Source organism: Podarcis gaigeae (genome assembly GCF_964106915.1).
Source record: "Podarcis gaigeae genome assembly, chromosome: 11".
NCBI classification, from domain to species: domain Eukaryota; kingdom Metazoa; phylum Chordata; class Lepidosauria; order Squamata; family Lacertidae; genus Podarcis; species Podarcis gaigeae.
The window spans coordinates 7,827,353-7,849,847 of NC_139687.1; the positions used below are offsets into that span (position 1 = coordinate 7,827,353).

General features: G+C 39.2%; 1 protein-coding gene across 1 annotated transcript in view; it reads left to right on the top strand.

Moving 5' to 3' along the window:
• Nucleotides 1-22,495, top strand: part of DAPK1 (death associated protein kinase 1) — a 90,171-nt gene that overhangs the window by 44,762 nt on the left and 22,914 nt on the right. Inside the window, exons 5-17 of the mRNA XM_083701889.1 lie at nucleotides 2,157-2,295; nucleotides 3,108-3,237; nucleotides 7,947-7,995; nucleotides 8,082-8,108; nucleotides 8,580-8,732; nucleotides 9,884-9,929; nucleotides 10,064-10,153; nucleotides 12,505-12,597; nucleotides 15,027-15,146; nucleotides 16,358-16,456; nucleotides 17,205-17,303; nucleotides 18,729-18,827; nucleotides 20,099-20,296. Of these exons, the coding sequence (XP_083558015.1) occupies nucleotides 2,157-2,295; nucleotides 3,108-3,237; nucleotides 7,947-7,995; nucleotides 8,082-8,108; nucleotides 8,580-8,732; nucleotides 9,884-9,929; nucleotides 10,064-10,153; nucleotides 12,505-12,597; nucleotides 15,027-15,146; nucleotides 16,358-16,456; nucleotides 17,205-17,303; nucleotides 18,729-18,827; nucleotides 20,099-20,296 (1,342 nt within the window). The remainder of the gene's footprint in view (nucleotides 1-2,156; nucleotides 2,296-3,107; nucleotides 3,238-7,946; nucleotides 7,996-8,081; nucleotides 8,109-8,579; nucleotides 8,733-9,883; nucleotides 9,930-10,063; nucleotides 10,154-12,504; nucleotides 12,598-15,026; nucleotides 15,147-16,357; nucleotides 16,457-17,204; nucleotides 17,304-18,728; nucleotides 18,828-20,098; nucleotides 20,297-22,495) is intronic.

The following is a 22,495-nucleotide window of genomic DNA, read 5'->3' on the forward strand; positions in this document are numbered from 1 at the left end:
TGTTGCATTTACTCATATATATATTAGCTGCCTCATAAAATAATTTCTCTTGCCAATGTACAGTACATCAAATACTGTAAGCAAGTTTATAAACACAACAAAAATACAATACAGTGGACCCTCTGGATACGGATTTAATTCGTTCCGGGGGTCCATATGCACCCTGAAAAATCCATAACCAGAGGCGCTGCTTCTGCGCACACGCGTGGCACACAGAGTGCTTCTGCGCATGCGTGAGCAGCAAAACCCGGAAAAATACTTCTGGGTTTGCCGCTTTCGCAGCCTGAAGATGATGTATCCAGAGAAGTATATAACTCGAGGGTCCACTGTAAATATGTCAGCCACATTTTTAACATAAAAAGAGTGGGGGGGAAACACCTCAGCCAGCCATAGGACAGTGATTGCGTGTGGGTTGTATCTCTTCATCTCTACATCTCTTCATATGAACAAGAAATCATTATGGAATTCACTGCCTCAGATAGTGAAAGATAAGGCCATTGTTGAGATTTTTGTGCCAGGTACAGTATGCTAGTGGTTCCTTGCAGGGAAGATGGAGTGTGGGACAAACAGCAGAGGAGGCTGTTGCCTTCACAACCTGTTATGGGACTTTCCAGATACATCTCACCAATGGCACTTTGTCTTTGGGCTGTTTTAATGCCTGCACAACACCCCAGTGGTGACATGAAGGTACCCATGATTACCCCTGACAGTACTACAATTGGTTTAGAGCTTTAAAGTAAATAGAAATACGGGCTTGGCTGTTTTATACATACTTTGGTAGCTTCCAGATTGGCTTGCATACTATGTTCTGTATAAGGCTACTTTTGGAAGGCTGGAATAGTTCAGCTTGTTCGGAATGATGCAGCGACACTGTTATCTGGGTCTGATCACAGAGCACATATTGTGCCTCTTGAAGCTTGACTGCCTACAAGTTAGTTTGCAGGCACAATAAAAAGTAATGGTGTTAATTTTTAAAGCCACAGACAGCCTAAAACCAGGTTCCTTGAGGGAAGAGACTGATTTCCATTCAGACCTTTCCAATTTATATACACTTATAGGTAAGGTCTTTTCCATCTCTGTGTTGTGGATCTCCACAAGGAAAACCATCTAGTTGGCCTCCTCTCGCTTGCCTTCTAAAGATTGGTTAAGGCATAAAAAGAGTTTCTTTTTTTTATGGGTTAGTTGTTGCTTTGAGAGCACTTGGTGAATGGGAAGGAGATATATAAATAAGTAATAAATATGATAAAGACAGTGGTAAGAGGCAAGGATGTTTTCATCAATGTTTCATTTTAAAATCCGCCTTTGTCGCTTAATATTTGTTGCTAATAATGTTGATGAGGACACAAAGAAGTAACATTTGGAACAAAAAAACCAAGAACATTGCTCCGTTGTTTTCAGAGAGTGTCGCGATTCAATTTTGTATAGAACGAAAAGATGTGATGGTGAGCCAGTATACTGTGATTGTCAGGTGCTATTCATCATCACAGAAAGTGATGGATGGAAAAAGGACTATGCGTGTACACATTCATTTGTAAGAGTTTCTTGACAGATTTTACAATCAAAATATTTGAGAAATTTTTAAATGTAGTCTTTATGCAGGCAAAGGGTACACAGAAATATTTAAAATAAAGTTTGCTGCCGCACTGAAAATTATAACCAAAGTATGGAAATGGTTGGGAGATGGCAGGAGACAACGTTTATAGAGTTATGGGGAAACAATGTGTGACTTTTCTGTGTTCTGCTTTAAAATCAATAGTTGCATATAATATTGCTATTTCTCTCCTGCCACCGGAGACTTGCTAATACTCCCACTTCCTGTCATCCAAAACAATGTATGAACCTCATTGATTTTCATAAATTAAAGTACAACCTATGATAATAAAGCCAGAAAAATAGTTCAGTATACCAGAACAATTCTTCAGAGGCAATCGTCAATTTTCTAGGTGCCTAGAATTTTCAAGCATGCATTGTTACATGGCAGACTGAATTAAACATTTGAATTGTAATTTAAAAAACAAAAACAAGCGTGTTCATATCCTGTGCAGGAAGCTTTTAAGAATGGATTGCCTTTCTTAATATGGCTGTACAAAGTCCTTAAGCTGAAAAAAAAAAAATCAATAGGCTAAAGTCAATAACTGCTGCTCCTATTCTCACAGTGTTGCAGGAGGGGAGCTCTTTGATTTTTTAGCGGAAAAGGAATCTCTGTCTGAAGAGGAGGCCACGGAATTTCTCAAGCAAATCCTCAATGGTGTTAACTATCTGCACTCTCTGCAAATTGCACACTTTGATCTCAAGGTATGTTGGATAGATTTTAAGTTTGGGGAATAGTGCCTAAAGCAACGCTTAGAACTTGGATAGCATATTAAAAATCCCCATTATTTATGTGAAAGGTAGCTATTGAAAGGAGTATCATGGTGGTGGCGGAGCATGCCCTGGGGCTTCTGCACTATTTCCTAAAATATTTTGTGCCCCTACCTACTAGTCTACTCATTTTGCCCGCCTGAAAGAACCTGTGCGGTCTCAGTGCCAAACCAGACCTAATGATTAATGAATGTGAGTAATTATTAATTGAAGGAAGACTCTGGTTTTGAACTGGATGTGGAAAATGAATTGAGGAGAACTTAATTAAAGACTTGCTGATTTAGGGTAGATGGGGGGGCTCAAATTAATTGAAGAATTTATTTTACTTAGGGTCATTTGGATGAGAAATAAATTAGCTTGCTGCTGTGATGTTTATTTCCAAACTTGCATTTGTATATACAAATTAGCATGTGCAAATGTGTGTTTTTATGGGTCTTCCTCAATTATTTTAAGTACTTAGGAATACTCCTGATTTTGTAAAGAACAAATGTGAATCTTGCAGCTGTTCTGTGCAGGACCCACCATTATATTATGATGTTTGGATATAATAAATCATCATCTGGGAACCCTGTGTGAAGTCAGGATTCAGTGTGAGGAACCAATGTGTTTTCACAGCCATGGGGCTATTTCCGTTGAGTGTGGTGCTGAGAGCATATGAGTTTTACTTGTCAGGAAGAGATTATTTTCCCAAATTGTTCCTGTGTTTTGCAACTGCTCACACGCAACCAATCTTTTTTTCTTCAAAGCCTGAGAACATAATGCTGCTGGATAGAAATGTACCAAAGCCTCGTATCAAGATCATTGACTTCGGCTTAGCGCATAAAATAGACTTTAGTAATGAGTTTAAGAACATTTTTGGGACGCCTGAATTTGTTGGTGAGTGTTGTACTTCCCTGTTTAGCTGTTGTGGTGTGTTTGCATGACAGTGCTGAAGTGGACTGGTTCTTATAGCCAAAGCAGAACTGACCTCCATTTTCCACATGAGCTGGAAACTTCAGTCTACTCCGTCTCTCGCCAGTACTGTCTGTGCTGAGAACAGGGGCAGTGGATGGGCAAACAACAACCTGTTCAGATCGCACAGCAAAAGAATTTACCTAGGACGATACTGTAGTGTGTACTTCTCCCAGTTTTCTCATTTGCCATGCAAATAAAGGAACATCCATTACAAGTTCACACACATTTTCCCAGCCCTCCTGTCCCCATATGCCCATCTTAGAAATTTGTGACAGATGGATGGCCTGACTTCAAAACTGAAAATAAGAAACAGTTCTACCCATTTGCAAATGCCTGGTAACCTGGAGCTCATTCCTGGTGCCAGGTGGGAGACCCTTTATTTATTTAAAAATATTTATATCCTGCTTACTCATCAAAAGAAATATCAAGAGAGGTTTACAGGAATCTGCTGATGACACCCAGCTGTGTTTCTCTTTTATATCTGACCCAGGTGTTGGCATGGTATCAGCTGGTATCTGGAATCAGTAATGGGCTGGATGAGAGCTAACAAATAGAAGCTCAATCCAGATAAAGACAGTGATGAATGATTTATCAGTCCAGGGAAGTGGTATTCAGCCTATTCTGGATGGGGTTGAGCTTCATGAGAATCAGGTCTCCATTCTCTGAGTTCTCCTTGTCCCTGCTTTGCTGCGGGATACTCAGGTGGCCTATGTTTCTTGTACCCGTTCTCCAAAAACATCCAGGTTTGGTGTCATGTGTCATGGTGTCATGGGGCCGCTCTGGAAGAACATCCAGAAATTACAGCTAGTTTAGAGCATGGTAGCAAGATTGAGTCAGCACCACAAGTATACTTCAGTGATTTGGAGAACTTCACTGGCTGCTAGTTCATTGTTGAGTTCAATTCAAGGTGCTGGTTTTGGCCTTTAAAAACCTAAACGGCCTGGAATCAGGGTATCTGGGAGATTCTTTTCTACCAGATAACCATCAACTAAAACCTTGGTTCCTTTGGTTTTTGAGGTTGGAAGGGTGGCTACCAGAGAGAGGTCCATTTCAGTGGTGGTGCCCAAATTATGGAATACTCTCTCTCTAGGTATGTTCACCTTGCACGTTTATTGCAGCTTCCCAGGAAAAGCCCTAAGCTTTTAATGACATCTGATCAGCATTTATGGTATCCTGGCACCCATTTTAAATGGATAATTTGAAACGCTTAAGACATTTTTGTTTAGGCACGCTTATTCAGACATGTAGATCTTGATGTTTTTAATCTTTTTTACCCTTGATTTTAAATATATTTTAATGTTATTGTTTGTAACTGTTTTTATTTGACTTTTAATACAGTTCAGTCGGTAGAGAGCGTGAGACTCTCAAGGTTGTGAGACTGAGCAAAAGATTCCTCCATTTCAGGGGTTGGACTAGAGCATGGGTAGGCAAACTAAGGCCAGGGGTCCGGATCTGGCCCGGTTGCCTTCTAAATGAGTAGAATGTGTCCTTTTATTTAAAATGCATCTCTAGGTTATTTTTGGGGCCTGCCTGGTGTTTTTACATTACTAGAATGTGTGCTTTTATTTAAAATGCATCTCTAGGTTATTTTTGGGGCCTGCCTGGTGTATTTACATTACTAGAATGTGTGCTTTTATTTAAAATGCATCTCTGGGTTATTTGTGGGGCATAGGAATTCATTCATTTACCCCCAAAAAATATAGTCCGGCCCCCCACAAGGTCTGAGGGACAGTGAACCGGCCCCCTGCTGAAAAAGTTTGCTGACCCTTGGACTAGAGGATCCTTGTGTTCCCTTCCAACTCTATAATTCTGATTCTTGAAAACCATTTGGATGTTTTGCTACCATGAAGTGGTATATAAATTTTGTTAAATAAAAATAAATTTGTCCAAAGCTTTTTTTTTAGTATTACTGTCCGGCTGCTGCTGCTCTTTTTTGCTTATTTTTTCTTTAGTTGGTTGTATGCTGGTTTATTGTTTTTATTCTAGTTGTTCTAAAGCATGTGTGGAATATATAGATCTCTTAAAAGAAATTGCTCCCACCCATTTTAGAATATGTGAAAAGGGTACAGACTGAGCTACAGGCCAGTTCCTGAGACTGAAGGGGGAAATATAGTAGCCTGATAGGCAGTAGTCAAAGGGAAGATAAACAAATACAGAAAAAGTGAGAGATAACCAAATTATAAAAAGAACACAGATGAAAAACATTGTGCCACTAAAGGAGGAAGGAAACAAGACACTTGTGATTGAAAAAGAAAAGTTCAGAGACCAGCAAGTGGTTCATATTAGAAAAAAGATACAGGAATTTAAGCAAGGTGGATGAGTATTAATGCAAAAATAGAAATTCTGTGGAAAGGAAAAGCTGTTGACAAAAGTGCGTAGATTGAATAAAAGGAATAGCTGTTAATTTAATGCATAAAAGAGTGTTCATTTATCTCTTTGCATGTAGCAACATATAAAGCAAAGACGGCGAGAAGGAAAAAATGGATGTTTTATTTTAAGTTCCTTCCAGGCACTAAAAATAGTCCACATGAGGGAGGAAACTGTTGGGAACTAATGCAAGTTTTTAAAATAGACTCCATAATGACTGGGAAAATATGTTGAAATACCAATAACAATGTAGAACATTCCTACTGTAGAGTTTAGGGAAGGAAGACAGAAGGAAGCATTGTATAAATAAACCATAGAAAGCAAAGTTGTTTCCATATCGAAATAAGAAAATGGGGAGAGCATAGAACAAGGGCTGTGACAAAGGGGAAATCTTCAGGTTAACATAAAGCAAAGACACCAGGCATTTGAATAATTGGGGGAGGGGGTGTTATTGAACAGCAGGAGGAGAAGGAATATTTCTAAAATTAATTCAAGAAAAAAATGTCATGAAGATAATAAACATAGATAACCACACAAAAACATTGCACACAAGACCAAAGGAGTTAAAGTGACTTATATCCCATAAACTAAACTAGGAACAGTCAAGAAAACATTAAAAGCAGAATCCGGGGGCTTGTATGTTTCCGTATGTTAAGAGAGCAGAACAGGGGACAATGACAAGTGTAAGAGAGATTAACAAAGAAATAATATTGAACATGTACATGTTCATCAAGCAGAAATAAAAGAAGAAAATGGTACGAGAGTGGGTGGTAGTGTTTTATATGTTAGGAAAAACATAAGCCTCTCAGAGGGCCAAACACATTATTGTTAGGCAGTTTGATATGTACATGTCAGTATTGCTTAGGGCTCCATTTCATATGTGAGCAGTGGTGATCATTTCATGTGTTCAGTCTTTACAAGTTCTCTTTAAATGTTGCCCATCCTCTTGAACACTGTTTCTAGGTAGGTAATATTTACCTGCATTCAAACTAATTTGAATTTGAATATTTGCAAATTTAACGCCCTTTCCTTTCTCTGTGTGGAAGTCATGATTTTCTGCCTGGACATTTTATATACTGTATATATTTTTAATTTGAAAAGTTTATGTCCTGCCTTTCAATATAAAGCTTGTAAGGTGGATAAGATGGTAAAAACAACTTAAAACAATACTTTTAAAATAAAAAAGCAATTTTGTATTTACATGATTGCTTTATAACTAAAATCCCTAACAAAACCACAGACAAAGTAGCAGTAAAATTGTTAAGTTGTGGGTGAACATATCAGACGACACAGCGATTCTTCAAACAGCTCTTGTTTATTCAGAGGCCAGAACAGAACTGAACTGAAGGGTTCAGTCAGCCTGCTTATATAGAGCTCCAGTACAACGTAAATGTAACAATTTTCTAAAACTATCCAATCACTTAATGTCACTTTTGATTCCTTATTTGCATAACTATCTACAGTATCCCCCTGCTAGCCCAGGGTGAGAACTTCAGTACATAACAAAAACAGCAGTGGCAAAAGGAGAGAAGGAAATCAGTTTAGTGGAATGACATGGGGTAGGCATGTGCAGATCGCACAGTAAACTTGATCCAAAGCTCCTCTGACCTTTTCCTCCTGGGAAAATAGCACCCCCTCCAGGATGATTCCACTCTGCATCTAATCACTGAAGGCAGGTCGTTCCCAAATCTGATGCACAGATTCCTATGGAAGCATCCCAAACTAATGCATATAGTTTTATAAGTTAAAAACTTTGACATCTCTCCAGATACAAATTGGGTATGTCGCAATTTTTAGTTCTGGTGAGATGATCCTGGCCAGCTGAAGTTTCTGGACAGTCTTGAAAATCAGCCCTGCATATATTTTGGGAACATGAATACTTCTGGCAATAGTATATATAGTATACATTCCATGTATATAGTATATACATGGAATGTGTTGTTTTCAAATACAAGGGATCATAATGAATAAATATCTTACAGAACAGTCTGAATCAGTTTCATAAAAAGTTTAAAAGAGGGTGAGGTTGTGATAGGATGAATTGTAAAATAAACTAACGATAAAATGTTTGTGGATCTGCATTTGTGTGAACTAATGCAGCTTGTAAACTAATGTACAGATGATTCCTGTTGGAAAATCTGCTTTTCCCATTTGCTCTTTCTAGACCCTACTCTTGTGGTATGTATACTTCATAGCTGAAAAAAATATATCGTTTCGTGTCAAACTGCTCTGCTATAGACTAAAGCTTCTGCTTTGTCTCTTAGCTCCTGAAATAGTAAATTATGAACCGCTGGGCCTTGAGGCAGATATGTGGTAAGTTCACAATTCTTCTGCACTTGAACGTTTTGTAATTTTTTTGTGTCTTTTTGAATAGTGATAGACACCCTTTCTTTTTTCAGGAGTATTGGTGTAATAACGTATATTCTGTAAGTATTAACACTCTAAATCACTTTGTTTTACCCATTTGGTTATTAAATCAACTCCACAAAGTTATAGACAAGGTTACTAATCTATCCAGGCCCATGTTTTATATAGCGGTACATTATTTTCCAAATATATGCTTCAAACTACTGATTACAAATATAATTTGTTGCTGTCCTTATTTTCAATGTTACGATTTATTATTATGTTCCTCTATATGGGAACATTTTTATTTTATTTTATTTTATTTTATTTTATTTTATTTAATAGTGTGCGTTTTTCCATGCAGTCAGCATAAATGATGAAAAGCAAAAATATGTAAATTCTGAGAGTTGCAGTCACTGTGAGAAGATAGTGGAGGCCTTACTTAAGCTATTGGGATGAGCTTCAGAATCACTTTTAAAACTCAATCCTGGAACCAAACCTTTTGTCCTGGAGTCATACTATATCATTGTGACCAAACTTATTTTTTGCAGTCTGAGTGGTGCATCGCCGTTTCTTGGAGAGACGAAACAAGAAACATTAGCCAATGTGTCTGCAGTGAATTATGACTTTGAGGAGGAATTCTTCAGTAGCACCAGTGCTTTAGCGAAAGATTTTATAAGAAGACTACTAATCAAGGATCCAAAGTAGGTTTCTTCCAGGATTCATTTTGTGATACCAAGTTCAAGCAAACAGGATTAGTTGGTAGTTAACCTTATCCCTTTCAAAGTGAAGGAGATCTTCCCTGTTTTGTTGATCTAGACTGTCAAGTTTGCTGCCCTTACCACCACCACTTTATACAATTTGCATCTGCTTATTTATTACTGTATTTTTCGCTCTGTAAGACTCACCTGACCATAAGACACACCTAGTTTTTAGAGGAGGAAAACAAGCAAAAAAAAATTTCTGAATCAAATGTTGTTGAAGAGGCTTTGTGCGGCTATCCCTGAAGCCAGAACAGCAAGAGGGATTGCTGCGCAGCAATCCCTCTTGCTGTTCTGGCTTCAGCGAAAGCAACGCAGCCTGCATTCACCCCATAACACACACACACACACACACACACACACACACACACTTCCCCTTATTTTTTAGGAGGGAAAAAGTGCATTTTATAGAGCGAAAAATACGGTAGTTCTAGCATGTTTTCAGTGCTGTATAAATACGTAGTGGAAGTAACCACATGAAGAATATGTTAGAACCAGTCTAGTGTAATGTTCAGAATCTCCGGCTGGAACCAGGAAGACATAACGTTTAAGTGTCCACTAATCTATGAAACGGACGCGGGTGGCTCTGTGGGTTAAACCACAGAGCCTCGGACTTGCCGATCAGAAGGTTGGCGGTTCGAATCCCCGCAATGGGGTGAACTCCCGTTGCTCGGTCCCTGCTCCTGCCAACCTAGCAGTTCGAAAGCACATCAAAGTGCAAGTAGATAAATAGGTACCGCTCCGATGGGAAGGTAAACGGCATTTCCGTGCGCTGCTCTGGTTCGCCAGAAGCAGCTTTGTCATGCTGGCCACATGACCTGGAAACTGTACGCCGGCTCCCTCGGCCTATAGAGCGAAATGAGCGCCGCAACCCCAGAGTCGGTCACGACTGGACCTAATGGGTCAGGGGTCCCTTTACCTTTAATCTTTGAAACTGACCATGGGCCACTCCCCATTCCTCAGCCTAACCTACCTTACAGAATTGTTGTGAGAATAAAAATAGGGGTACGTATATGCCTTTTTGAGGCCTTTGAAGAAAATACAGACCATAAAAGTAATAAATGAAATGAAATACTTTTTTTCTCCTTTAAAAGGAAGAGAATGACAATTCAAGACAGCTTGCAGCACCCATGGATTAAGGTTAGTGTGCAATGCATAGATTATTATATTAGTTTTACCTCTTTCTTTTGCCCCTGTAGAAGGCAATATCTTCTTCATTCTTCTTCATTGTGAAGGATATAGCATTTCAAAGTGTTGTTTTAATTTTCTCACAGCCGAAGGATACCCTTCAAGCACTTAGTAGAAAAGCATCTGCCGTGAATATGGAAAAATTCAAAAAGTTCGCAGCACGAAGGAAATGGAAAGTAAGACCTAACAGTTCTTTATAGTAACTATTGTTCTTTGACTTTGGAATAAGTACATGTAACAGCGGGTCACATGAAATCATGATGCTTAACTATGCTCTAACATGAAACAAGCAGCATGAGGGTACCCACGGCTCATCCTGGGTTATTGTCCCCAGCACAACTGGGCCAGGAGTAAAGGAGCAAATGGGAATGAATGGTTAAAGATTAACATGGCATGTCAACATAGCCAGTATATATTAACACATGAAAGCTATTGAGAGCTTCATCTGGTCCTTAAATGATTTGGTTTAGTTCAGTCTTAAACTTCTTGTATATTTGTTAGACTTTTATTTTTATTTTTTTATAATATTTTTATTCATTTTCCAATACAAAATTATACAATTCATACATCTTAATTACATCCCATTTCTCTTTTTTGACTTCCCTCAACCTGTCTGAGATTCCTTCATAACTTTACTTCTTCCACATTTCTAACTAATAATATTCTAACATTTCTTTTCACAGAGCTCCATTAAAACTTACAAACGTTATCTGATTATCACTTAATTTTTGTATATACTCTGTAAATTTCTTCCAATCTTCTGTAAATCTCTGATCTTGTTGATTTTGGATCCTTCCAGTCAGTCTATCGAGTTCTGCATAGTCCATCATTTTCATTCTCCATTCTATATTTGTTAGACTTTTAGAGTGAAATTGGTACAGGGCATTACAGCTGAGCATCATATAGTATTTCCAGCGTATCTTGAGAAATGAAAGAAGAGCAGGAGGAACTAAGAGCAGCAAGGATTTTCTTGCAAACTGTGAAAAAGAGACACGTAGGATAACTTGAAAGAAAGAGATATGGAAACGTGTACATAATTATCATCAGAGTATAATAACTGTTAGTAGGGAGAGAGTTAGCAAATAAGTCCAACCAAAGAAAAGAACTCCTTCTTGGAATCAAGATCAGCAAATGCAAGGCAGATGCGGCTGTTGATGAATTCAACCCTATAAAAATAGATCCCAAATTTGTCCTAGATCTGACTCTCACAAGACTTTCTAATGTGATAATAAGGCATTCCAAGGTTATTTGGCCACATCAGTTTTCAGTGGCAGATACTTAATGTCCAGTATGCCTTGTCATATTCACCATATGACAGAAGCCCTCAAAAATTAGATGCCTCTCCAAATGCAGTATTCCACAGTGGCACGTTGAACCATATGCCACATAGTACTAACATGGTAATATTGGTTGTGTTGCTGCTTGGCAACCCTGTTTTATTAATATGCTTATTAGCAATCATTCACTGATGATCAGTGGATCTTTCTTCAGTGGGAAATACAGGCAGTGACCATTTTAGGTGTGTCTGATATGTGTGCAACTGCATCATTCCAGACCAAAAAGTGACCTGAAAATGTCACCAAAAGAGGCGAGGCGGGGACAGAGTGTGGTGTTTGCAGGCTTTTTCAATGGGTGTTCTGATTACATGTGATTTCACACAAGTGCACAATGACCCGGAACACAATCCCCACACAACCGGGGAGTTGCCTGTAATGGTGTCCTCTAGAACAGGCTTCCTGAACCTCGGCCCTCCAGATGTTTTGAGACTACAATTCCCATCATCCCTGACCACTGGTCCTGCTAGCTAGGGATCATGGGAGATGTAGGCCGAAGACATCTGGAGGGCCGAGGTTGAGGAAACCTGCTCTAGAAGTTGTTGGACTATAATCATCATCCTGGACCACCAGCTGTGCTTTCTGGGGCTGATGGGAATTGAAGTCCAGCAACATCTGGAGGGGGTCCCATTGGCTAACTCACCATCAGACGACACTGTTTTATTTTATATTTTGGATGGGCAATTTGTCTATAGGGAATCAGATCTGAGAGGATCGTTCTGCAAGGTAAAGTGGGAAGAAATGGAGAGAGTTGGCGGTTCAATTTGGATACAACAAGGGCAGGGGGAATAAAGGTTTTAGCAGGACTTAACCTGGACTGGAAACTACTGTCAGGGTGTCTGCACTTCCTTCCTGCAAAATTCATGTAGGAGCAAATCTTTTTGCTGCCCTCTGTAGCAATCCTGCTGAACAACTATTGCAGATACATTGTGAGTCTGCAGCCTCTTTCATCTATAGGACACTATATTTTAGAGCATGACCCCTGGAATGCTCAGGGAAGTATGGAGTGTGTAACCATACTATTATCTTGAGGCAAATGGACTATATAAAAATACAGACCTTAGAGACTTAGCTTGATTTCAACTACTAACAGTTAAGCAGTATTGCTTGCCGAACTGAACTCGTATCAGAAATGTTTCCTCTAATGAGTTTTTATGGTTTCACATAAATATTTGTCTCTTCTCTTACAAAAGCAATCAGTACGTTTAATATCGCTATGCCAAAGATTATCAAGATCCTTTTTGTCCAGAAGTAACATGAGCGTGGCTAGGAGCGATGACACTCTGGTAAGTAAATACTTGGGAGTATGGGGGTTAACATAGAATATAACATCTTCTGAACTGCAGTAATTGGAACTGTAATGTCCCTTGCAGGCGTTTCAAATTGATCCCAAGGAACTGAGCAATAAATACAGACAAAAGACAATATGTGGACAATACCTGTAATCTAATTTAAGATAGATGACTAAATTTTGCTCAGTCAGTTCTGCTTTCCATATTTCTGGACGAAGCTAATTCATTGCAATGCTATTTGAGCACCACTAATGGGTTAAATCTAGAAACAAGCCAGAAGTCTCTCAAGTAGATAGAGGAGAACAGCAGGTATCAAGCAGAAAATTGGGCTGGCATTTTGTCTCCCTTCTTCATACGGATCACCTTAATTACAGCAGTGGCTTGGCTGGCGGACATTGGGGTACCAAAGTGTAAAAAGATTTGCCCCCTTCCGCTTGTCTGAGCTGCCATCAGTGTGATACAGTTGAGAGGTGTGGCCACCTTATTTGCTTTAGTGTAACCGTGTAGCTGGCCAAGGGATATGAGAAGAGATTCGGCCATTCCCAATAAGATGTCGGCAGGCAGCATGACTATAGATTTGTAGGAAAGCCCAGGACCAGGGGAAAGTCTTGTACAACTCCCAAGACCAGCTGCTGCGTTGCACTCAGAACCCAGATTTGTGAACCCATGCCAGATACATAATTCATGTACATTACTCCACAGGCTGTGAACTCCATGTTGAACACCCAGTATGTGTGTCCACAAAAGTTTATCATAAGTTATAGTTTATCACACAAAATATTGTTTATTTGTTGCATGTATATATCACCTTTTTCTCCAAGGGGCTCAAGTTTTCTGTCCCTTCTCATTTAATCCCCACAACAACTTTGTGAGGTAGGTTAGGCTGGGAGGCAGTGGCTGGCCCTAGGTCACCCAGTGAACTTCATGGCTGAGTCAGGATTTGAACCCTGGACTCCTCCAGGTCCTTGTCCAACACACTAACAACTACACCACAGTGGTTCTCAGATAGGGATGTCCAACTAAATGTTACTTAGAATAGACCCATTAAAATTAATAAACATAACTGTTAGACCCATTAATTTCAGTGGGTCTGCTGAGTAAAACACGAGTAACACCCATAGTTTTTGGTTTTAAGGCTAAACCATATTTTAGTTTCCACAATGCAGAAACTGGAAGCATTTGCTTCCTGGTTTTAAACTTGCTTTAGCTTCTCACCATGTCTATACTAAGCAACAGGGTGGTTACTTTGAACTATGGTTTTTTGAAACAAACCAGGCTCAGATTGTGATATTTGGTTTTGGTTTGCTCTAATAAACCATAGTTGAAACAGCTGTTCTTAATTTAGACATCATAATGTATAGCGTGTTTAGCTTAAACCAGCAACACTTCCTTTCTATTCTTTCACATGAAAGCAGGTACGTTATCTGTTTTGAGTCTTTCTGATTTACACTTGGAGGTGCATAAATCCTGTAGATTTCTTTTTAGAAGTTTGATTCTGTACTTTATGAAATGTGTTCTTAAATACAGTGGTACCTCGGTTTACGAACTTAATCCATTCTAGAAGTCCATTCTTAAACTGAAACCGTTCTTAAACCAAGGCGCGCTTTCCCTAACGATGCCTCCCACCACCGGTGCCCTTCCACCATTCGGATTCCGTTCTTAGACCGAGGTAAAGTTCACAAACCAGGACACTACTTCCGGTTTTGCGGAGTTTGTAAATCAGATCATTCGTAAACAGCTGTTCTTAAACTGAGGTACCACTATACTAGTTTTAATAAGTATCATGCAAACATTTCTCCCCTCAGAATTAAAAGTCCTTAGGTATTAAAAATTCTGCAGAGTGGCAAGTCTATCTGTCTTACACTCTTTATCTCACTTTGCTAACTTCCACATTTTTGTAAATAAAATCTCTGCTTATTGATGTGTTGTTATTTTTTAATGTTGAATCAGAAATCGTAACCATTGCAAAAACCATTGCAAAACCATTGCTCCCAGCAGAATTGTAGCCTCGTGCCACTGTGGTTTAAAACTTTATAAACTCTAGATAGGAGTAATTTATAGCACTCTTCTGCTTCAAGATGTCGTTCTTGGGAAATAGATGCTTCTTATTCCTGTTTTTATGTTGATGTAGCTTTCAAAAAATGAATTGTGAAATGCATAATAGAGCTCTTTTAAATCAGGGTCAAAGATATGTGCTGATGCATAAAAAAGGAGACTCTTATTAGAGAAAGTAAATTACCTCCAGAATTTAAGCAAATGTTATAACAGCTTGTTACCCATTGGGAATGGCAGTCATACTGTGAAATGACAATATATTGCTGCTGAAGAGTTTATTTCCTTTCCATACCCTCCTCCCTCTCAAAGCTAATAACTTCTTTTCTCTTGCCTTTCCCTTCCCATCTACTTTCTGGTTAATTTATAAGGACGAGGAAGATTCATTTGTAATGAAAGCCATCATTCATGCCATCAATGATGACAACGTTCCTGGTCTCCAGCACCTTCTGGGCTCTTTGACCAATTATGATGTCAATCAACCTAATAAGGTATGCTGTTGTTGTATAGATTTAGCAGCTAAAGAAGAAGAAGCTATCATTTTTACTGATAAACAAAGATCAGCCCAAAAACTCGTGAGCATTCCAATATCAATTCAGGAAAATCTTCCTGGGAAGGTTACAGAGGACACAGTTTTCTTTGGCATTTTTTATTTGCATGTGTGGACAAGGACCTATCTCTCCCACTTGATAATTTATATCAATTTATATAATTTATATAATCTAGGTTTTAACACCCGTTTTGAGAAATACCACAACATCTATAGACAGTTACTTCCATTCTTGATGTCCTTGCCCAGATTTGCTAGCAGTGATGAGTGGAGAAGAAGGAAAATCTAAGGCTGTTGTATGCAGTTTAGGCCTCCCCTCCAAAAAAACCCAAAAAGCTACCATTTCTGCCTCTCATTGGGTGGCCCTGGGAGGGAGGTTCCTAGTGCTACCTACACAAGTGAGTAGAATGGATGGTTGTTGCTGTGAGAATGAGGTGTTGCATAGTTAGCTGTTCCTCTTCCTTTTCATTGAAAACCGGCAGTGTACATCCAGCCCTGAAAAACTTGCTTTTCTGTATAATTAAAATACTCAGTGCCTTTATTCTTAAATCATTATTTATCTTCTGAATCTTTCATTGTCTTTGCATCGCTCCAGTGAATTGGTTTTTCATGATTTGTCAATATCCTTTTTGAAACTTACACAATGTTCACAAAGCTAAATTTAGCAGTGCTGTCTCTCACTACATTATGAAAACAATAATCCTAATAATTAAAAATAAAGACACTGCATGTTTGGTATAGGTTTTGTTACACACAGAGAGCTATTGTACATGGTGCACCAGACCCACTCTAAATCTTTCTCAGAAACTCATTGCATTGCATTTTTGCATGTTTGTTAAATGTATCTGCTTTCAGAGCGATTTTGACACAGCTCTACAAAAGCAGACGCTTACTCTTCGTACACAGATTTTGCATCAGCTAAAACATTTATATGTATTTATAAATATCATTAAAAAATCAAAGCGGTTTACAATCTTGTCTTCATATATAATAAAATCTGTTAAAAAATTAAATCAGAGACTATCAACTAGCTATATATGTATGCTGTTCTGTCCCATAATCTCTTGAGACCCAGCCAGATGGGTGGGATATAAATAATAAATTATTATTACTGAGAAAAGTGATCAGTTTTTAACAGTTTGTTTATTGCAGCATGGGACACCTCCATTTCTGATTGCTGCTGGATGTGGAAATATTCAAATGCTTCAGTTATTCCTAAAGCGAGGTGCCCGTATTGATGTCCAAGATAAGGTGAGACAATTGTTTAGATTGGTATCTAAATGTGTTACTTATTTGCAGTGCATTTTAGAAGGAAACCGATTGAACATTTGTTTAGGTAAAGGTAAAGGGACCCCTGACCATTAGGTCCAGTCACGGACAACTCTGGGGTTGCGGCGCTCATCTCTCTTTATTGGCCGAGGGATCCTGCGTACAGCTTCCTGGTCATGTGGCCAGCATGACTAAGCCACTTCTGGCGAACCAGCACACAGAAACGCCGTTTACCTTCCCGCTGGAGCGGTACCTATTTATCTACTTGCACTTTGACGTGCTTTCAAACTGCTAGGTTGGCAGGAGCAGGGACCGAGCAACGGGAGCTCACCCCATCATGGGGATTCAAACTGCCTACCTTCTGATCGGCAAGCCCTAGGCTTTGTGGTTTAACCTACAGCATCACCCGCGTCCCATGAACATTTGTTTACATTGTTGTAAATGAAGATTATAGATTGAAATCATTCCTGCAGCTCAGTCAGTCATATTCTAAATTTGGCAAAGAGCAATTGCATTTCTCACCCTTTCATTAGTATCAGCAAGTTAATACCCATATGAATTCATTTTATTTGAATGAATACCTAAACAAAATGTTTCCGCTTTGGAAAGGTGATTTGTTAGATCTTGATAATTATCCTCATCGTGTAACATTTATCTTAAATATGTTGGGATATGTTGCTGCAATTTGCTTATGGTTTTATTGATTGCCATCATCAAATATTTTGGACAGGCAGGATCTAATGCAATCTACTGGGCATCTCGACATGGTCACGTCGAAACTCTGAAATTCCTCCATCTAAATAAATGTCCTTTGGATGTTAGAGACAAGGTAAGGGCAAACTTTTAAATCTGTTGGAGCATTATTTTAGAACTTCTATTTTAGATAGCCTTGTGGTGCCATCGTATAGCTTCTCTACTCAGAAATAACCCCCACTGACTTCAGTGGGACCTAAGAAAGGTAAAGGTAAAGGACCCCCGACAGTTGAGTCCAGTCGCAGATGACTCTGGGGTTGCGGCGCCCATCTCACTTTACAGGCCTAGGGAGCTGGCGTTTGTCCGCAGACAGTTTTTCCGGGTCATGTGGCCAGCATGACAAAGCCGCTTCTGGCAAACCAGAGCAGCACACAAAAACGCCGTTTACCTTCCCGTACCTATTTATCTACTTGCACTTTGTGGCGTGCTTTCAAACTGCTAGGTTGGCAGGGACCGAGTAACGGGAGCGCACCCCGTCACGGGGATTTGAACTGCCAACCTTCTGATTGGCAAGTCCAAGAGGCTCAGTGGTTTAGACCACAGTGCCACCCGCATCCCTTTCAGTAGGACCTACTCTGAAATAAATGTGTATGTGAATGCAGCCTGACCCATCCAGTGCTCAGGTTTAGGGCAGGCTACAGTGTTTCTAAAAATTAAATAGCATTAATTCTGTTCCAGTTACAGATAGGTAGCCGTGTTGGTCTGCCATAGTCAAAACAAAACAAAAATTCCTTCCAGTAGCACCTTAAAGACCAACTAAGTCAGTTCTTGGTATGAGCTTTCGTGTGCATGCACACTTCTTCAGATACCTGAAGAAGTGTGCATGCACACGAAAGCTCATACCAAGAACTGACTTAGTTGGTCTTTAAGGTGCTACTGGAAGGAATTAATTCTGTTAAAGTACTTGTTCTATGCTAACTCCTGAAGTTTTCTGTTAGAGTAAGGTTAGTATGTGCCAGAGATAGCCATCTGTTGACGTGCTGGTGTGGGTTCTCCACCAGTCAGTGTGGGTGCCTGTAGGTAATGCTACCCCAAGCTATTTTCCAGCCAGCAGTAGCCCACAACAAGCTCCAAAGCAGAACATTTATGTTTATTTGTATTATTCATATTATTGCTGCTTGGGTTTTTTTCCTTTGGAACTGGCATAGGAGAAAAAGGGCAAACCTCTCTCTATAGATTGTTCCCATCCAGTATTTATATTAACCAATATAATCCATGATGTTGGGAGTACAGTGGTACCTTGGGTTAAGAACTTAATTCGTTCTGGAGGTCTGTTCTTAACCTGAAACTGTTCTTAACCTGAAGCACCACTTTAGCTAATGGGGCCTCCTGCCACTGCTGCACAATTTCTGTTCTCATCCGGAAGCAAAGTTCTTAACCCGAGGTAATATTTCTGGGTTAGCGGAGTCTGTAACCTGAAGCATATGTAACCTGAAGCGTATGTAACCCGAGGTACCACTGTATTCAACAGTGTGGCATGTGTGTTTTGTCTTCTTCTCAGTCTGGAGAAACTGCACTCCATGTGGCATCTCGGTATGGTCACGTTGATGTGGTTCAAGTCTTGTGTAGCATTGGCTCAAATCCAAATTTTCAAGATAAGGTGAGTAGTAGAGATTAAGCCTTTTTCTGCTGCTAAGCAAAACCAGGATTCCTTCCCATTCAGTACTTGAAATTACCATGCGGGTTTTTTAATTAGAGTAGAAATTAGTGGGCCTAACGTTCCAGTTTCTATGAGTCTACTGTGAGTAAAACCTAGTTGACAACCACCTAATGAGGCCTGTAGTCCATTCTTACGCACGTACTAGTAGCAGATTTCTTTCATTCATTCATTCATTTTATTTGTCTGACACTTTTCCACAAGAAAGCCTGCTCCAGGTGGCTTTACAGCAAAGAAACAGGGATGCATTTCTAACAAGCTACAAAACGATTTCATAGTAACAAAGCAAAACAAAATATAACATACCAAAAAGCCACATTTCAGTACTATAAATATAGCAAGATTACGTAACAGCATGCAGCTTCCCAGTGTTTCAGACAGCAGTCCTTCCCAGGCCTAGCTGAAGATGCAAACCATGTGCTCTACTTCTGAACTTTGGACCTTCACCAACTAATCACCAACCCTAAATATTAAAAATGGATTGAAAAGGCTTGTTTATTCTCACTGAATGTTTCTGTGAATGTATTACAATTGCCAACTTGGTAGAGAAGCATATCTGACCCAGTCAATCACAAATATAGTCATTGCTGATTTAATAAATTGCTATCTGGTCCTAAGTAAAAATTCTGCAAATAAATGATAAGCTTTCCCCCCTTTTTATAAAGAGTCCCCCTTCCCTATTCCATTCATAGCTGTGCTATGTGGAATTTACCCTGTATCCCTTGAGGCAGGCCACTAATACATTCACTGCATGTATTACTAGTGATATCATCCAATTTAATCATGGTAGTAGTAATAATATTCTTTTCAGTGTTTGTTGATGGGGGAATTAACTCTTGGGATTGTTTGTGATCTATAGATATGAAACTAATAGAATTTGCAGTTCCACAAGTCTGCCGCATGTCGATTGGGGAGCTGGAGGACACTGTTGTTGGAGATCATGACAAGGACATCTGCATGAATGAAGCCTATGCACAAATCTCCTACTTGTGTGTGCTTCCTCCTTCAGATATCGACCCCAGCGCATGGGCCACTATGCCTGCTTGATGCATTAAAGGGCACTAATTAACAAATATGAAGAACATCCTGTTAATAACCTTTTAATGGGATTGCAACATTTGCCTAGGAGTTAGATTTATTGAGTCAAAATTGGAAGTGTTGTTTAAGGATAATGTCAGCTTTGTTAATAGTAATCTTGCAAAATTATTTTATAGGAAGAAGAAACTCCTTTGCACTGTGCCGCTTGGCATGGATACTACCTTGTTGCCAAAGCTCTCTGCAAGGCAGGCTGCAATGTGAATGTTAAAAATAAGGAAGGGGAAACTCCACTCTTGACAGCCTCGGCTAGAGGTTACCATGATATTGTGGAATGCTTGGCGGAGCATGGCGCTGACCTTGATGCAACTGACAAGGTTAGTTATGGTTGAATTGAGTCGCATTTAGCAAGAAATTGTCTATAAAGGTTTTGAATAGTAGAGAAGAGCTTTAAATAGCTTTCATAACTTGTTTGGATATTGCATGTCATTGTTAATCATTAAATGAAGGCTGTCTTAAGAAGTAGGATACAGCACTATGAAAAATTAATTAATTGCATTTACTATGCTTATTTCATATAACGGTATAGTGATCTCCTTTGTGGTTCAGCTGTTCATTTTGGGAGACATAAGGCTCTTCCATGTTTTACTGAAAATAACCAGAACACCCCAAATGATAGCAAGACTTTTTAATTTTTATTAAATACTTGAAGTAGAAATAAGATGGTGAAAATATACGATGCTCAGCATACAGATAGATTACTAGAAGTTTGCAGTTTCTTCCTTGTCCGCATCCAGTCTTTGAAGATTGATTGATCCAACTCCAACTCCAGTTTGACCCTATGAAAGGATAATCCATAGTCTGGATTGATGGGCTCTCATCCATGGTCAGAGCCCTCTGTCCTGCCTGCAGCAGGAGCTCTGTTTGGTTCTTTATCAATCAGAGAGACACTTAAAAGGCAAAGTGGGGAGAGAAACAAGGCATTTTTAGCTGAATAAGAAGTTCAAGCTTCAGTCCTTTTCCCACTTACCTGGGAGTAAGCTGCATTGAATTCAATGTGAATTACTTCTAAGACATAGAGCAATAGAACAGTATAAGAAACAAATTCAAAAATGTAAAAGTCTTTGGCAATAACCCTAGATTTGGGCCCCCTTTTTGAATAATTCAGAGATGCTTTCCCATATACCAGGAGCAAGCAAATGTATCTTTTATTTCCAACTTTTAAGTATCTGAAATCCAGGAAACTCTAGTGTATTTGTGAGTCCTCCGTTTACCAAAAAGGTCTCTTTCCAATATATGAGGTTAGAGTCTCTCCAGCAAAGCTCCGCTTACTGCTTAGAAGTGTCACAATGAGTACAAACTCAGCAGTATTCATTATCATCAAGACGTACTGAAGAAGAAAAATGCAATTCTATCTCTCTTACTAGAAATTCAGGGTTTCTTTAAATAGCTGTTTCTTTTGCAGTTTAAGAGTTTTCATTGTGAGACTTACTTGCAATTCTCTGCATCTGTACTGTGCTTACAGCAAAAGAATCATTGTGGAAAGTGGAGAAATTCAAGTGGTTTTGTCTGTGATAGATTCATATAGAAATTTCCCCATAACCTTTTAAGCACTGCACAATGCTAACTGAATGTGCAGCTAATTAAACAGAACTAGTTTTTCATGAGGTAGTTTTGAAGTTCCTGTTTGGTCTTTTTCTTGACACCTGTAAGGGAGTAGCTTTCAGTACCAGGGAAATGTACATGGGCTAAGCTGTGCTATTTAACTCTACTCTTTCATTTATCTAGAACATTTCTTTTTTTCATTTGGGTCCCAAACAAGGCAGGAAAGGATGTAACTTTTTGTGGAACAAAACCATTTGTACCTCAGGCCAAGGTGGTCACGGTTGAAAACCTATGGTGATTGCCATTTTATCCTAACCGCAACTCTGAAGTTGATGACCCCAGATCATCAAATGGGCTTCATGGTCAAGCAGGGCATTAAGAACATTCCTCTACAATCCAGCCCACAGCCCACTGGACCACAGTGGGCTGGTTCAGAAGTAAAGTGATAATTTAGCATACAAGAACAATCCTAGCCTCTTGTTCCTGCATTTCCCTCCTTCTTTGGTTTTCCACAAGGAAGAATGGAAGCATCTGGTTTCCTCTTTAGAATTAACTACAGTTTAGGATGCCTTCTGAAACCTCTAAAGTGTGATTAATCTTAACTTTGGTTAATGGGTTATTAAGCTGGTTTATATACATAGTTGACATTAACCATACTTTAGAGTTCAGTTGACACACCAAATGGCAGTTAATCTGAAATGGAAGATTCCAGTCGCATCACAGTAATGTGCCTCCTCACAGTCATGTGAGGACAGAGGGAGCACAGCAGTCCAGAGGGAGGTTAATCTTGTTCTAGTAATTTTAAACCACGGTTTAGTGTTGCATCCAACTGCAGACACTGACTTAACTAGGAAGTTATCAGGTTCCACAAAGCCCAAAAGGAGCTCTGTGGTGCTCAAAATGACTGAATATTATTGTATTTGCTTCTGATAGAAACATGTTTTAAAAACAGTTACTGATTTTGTTTGCAA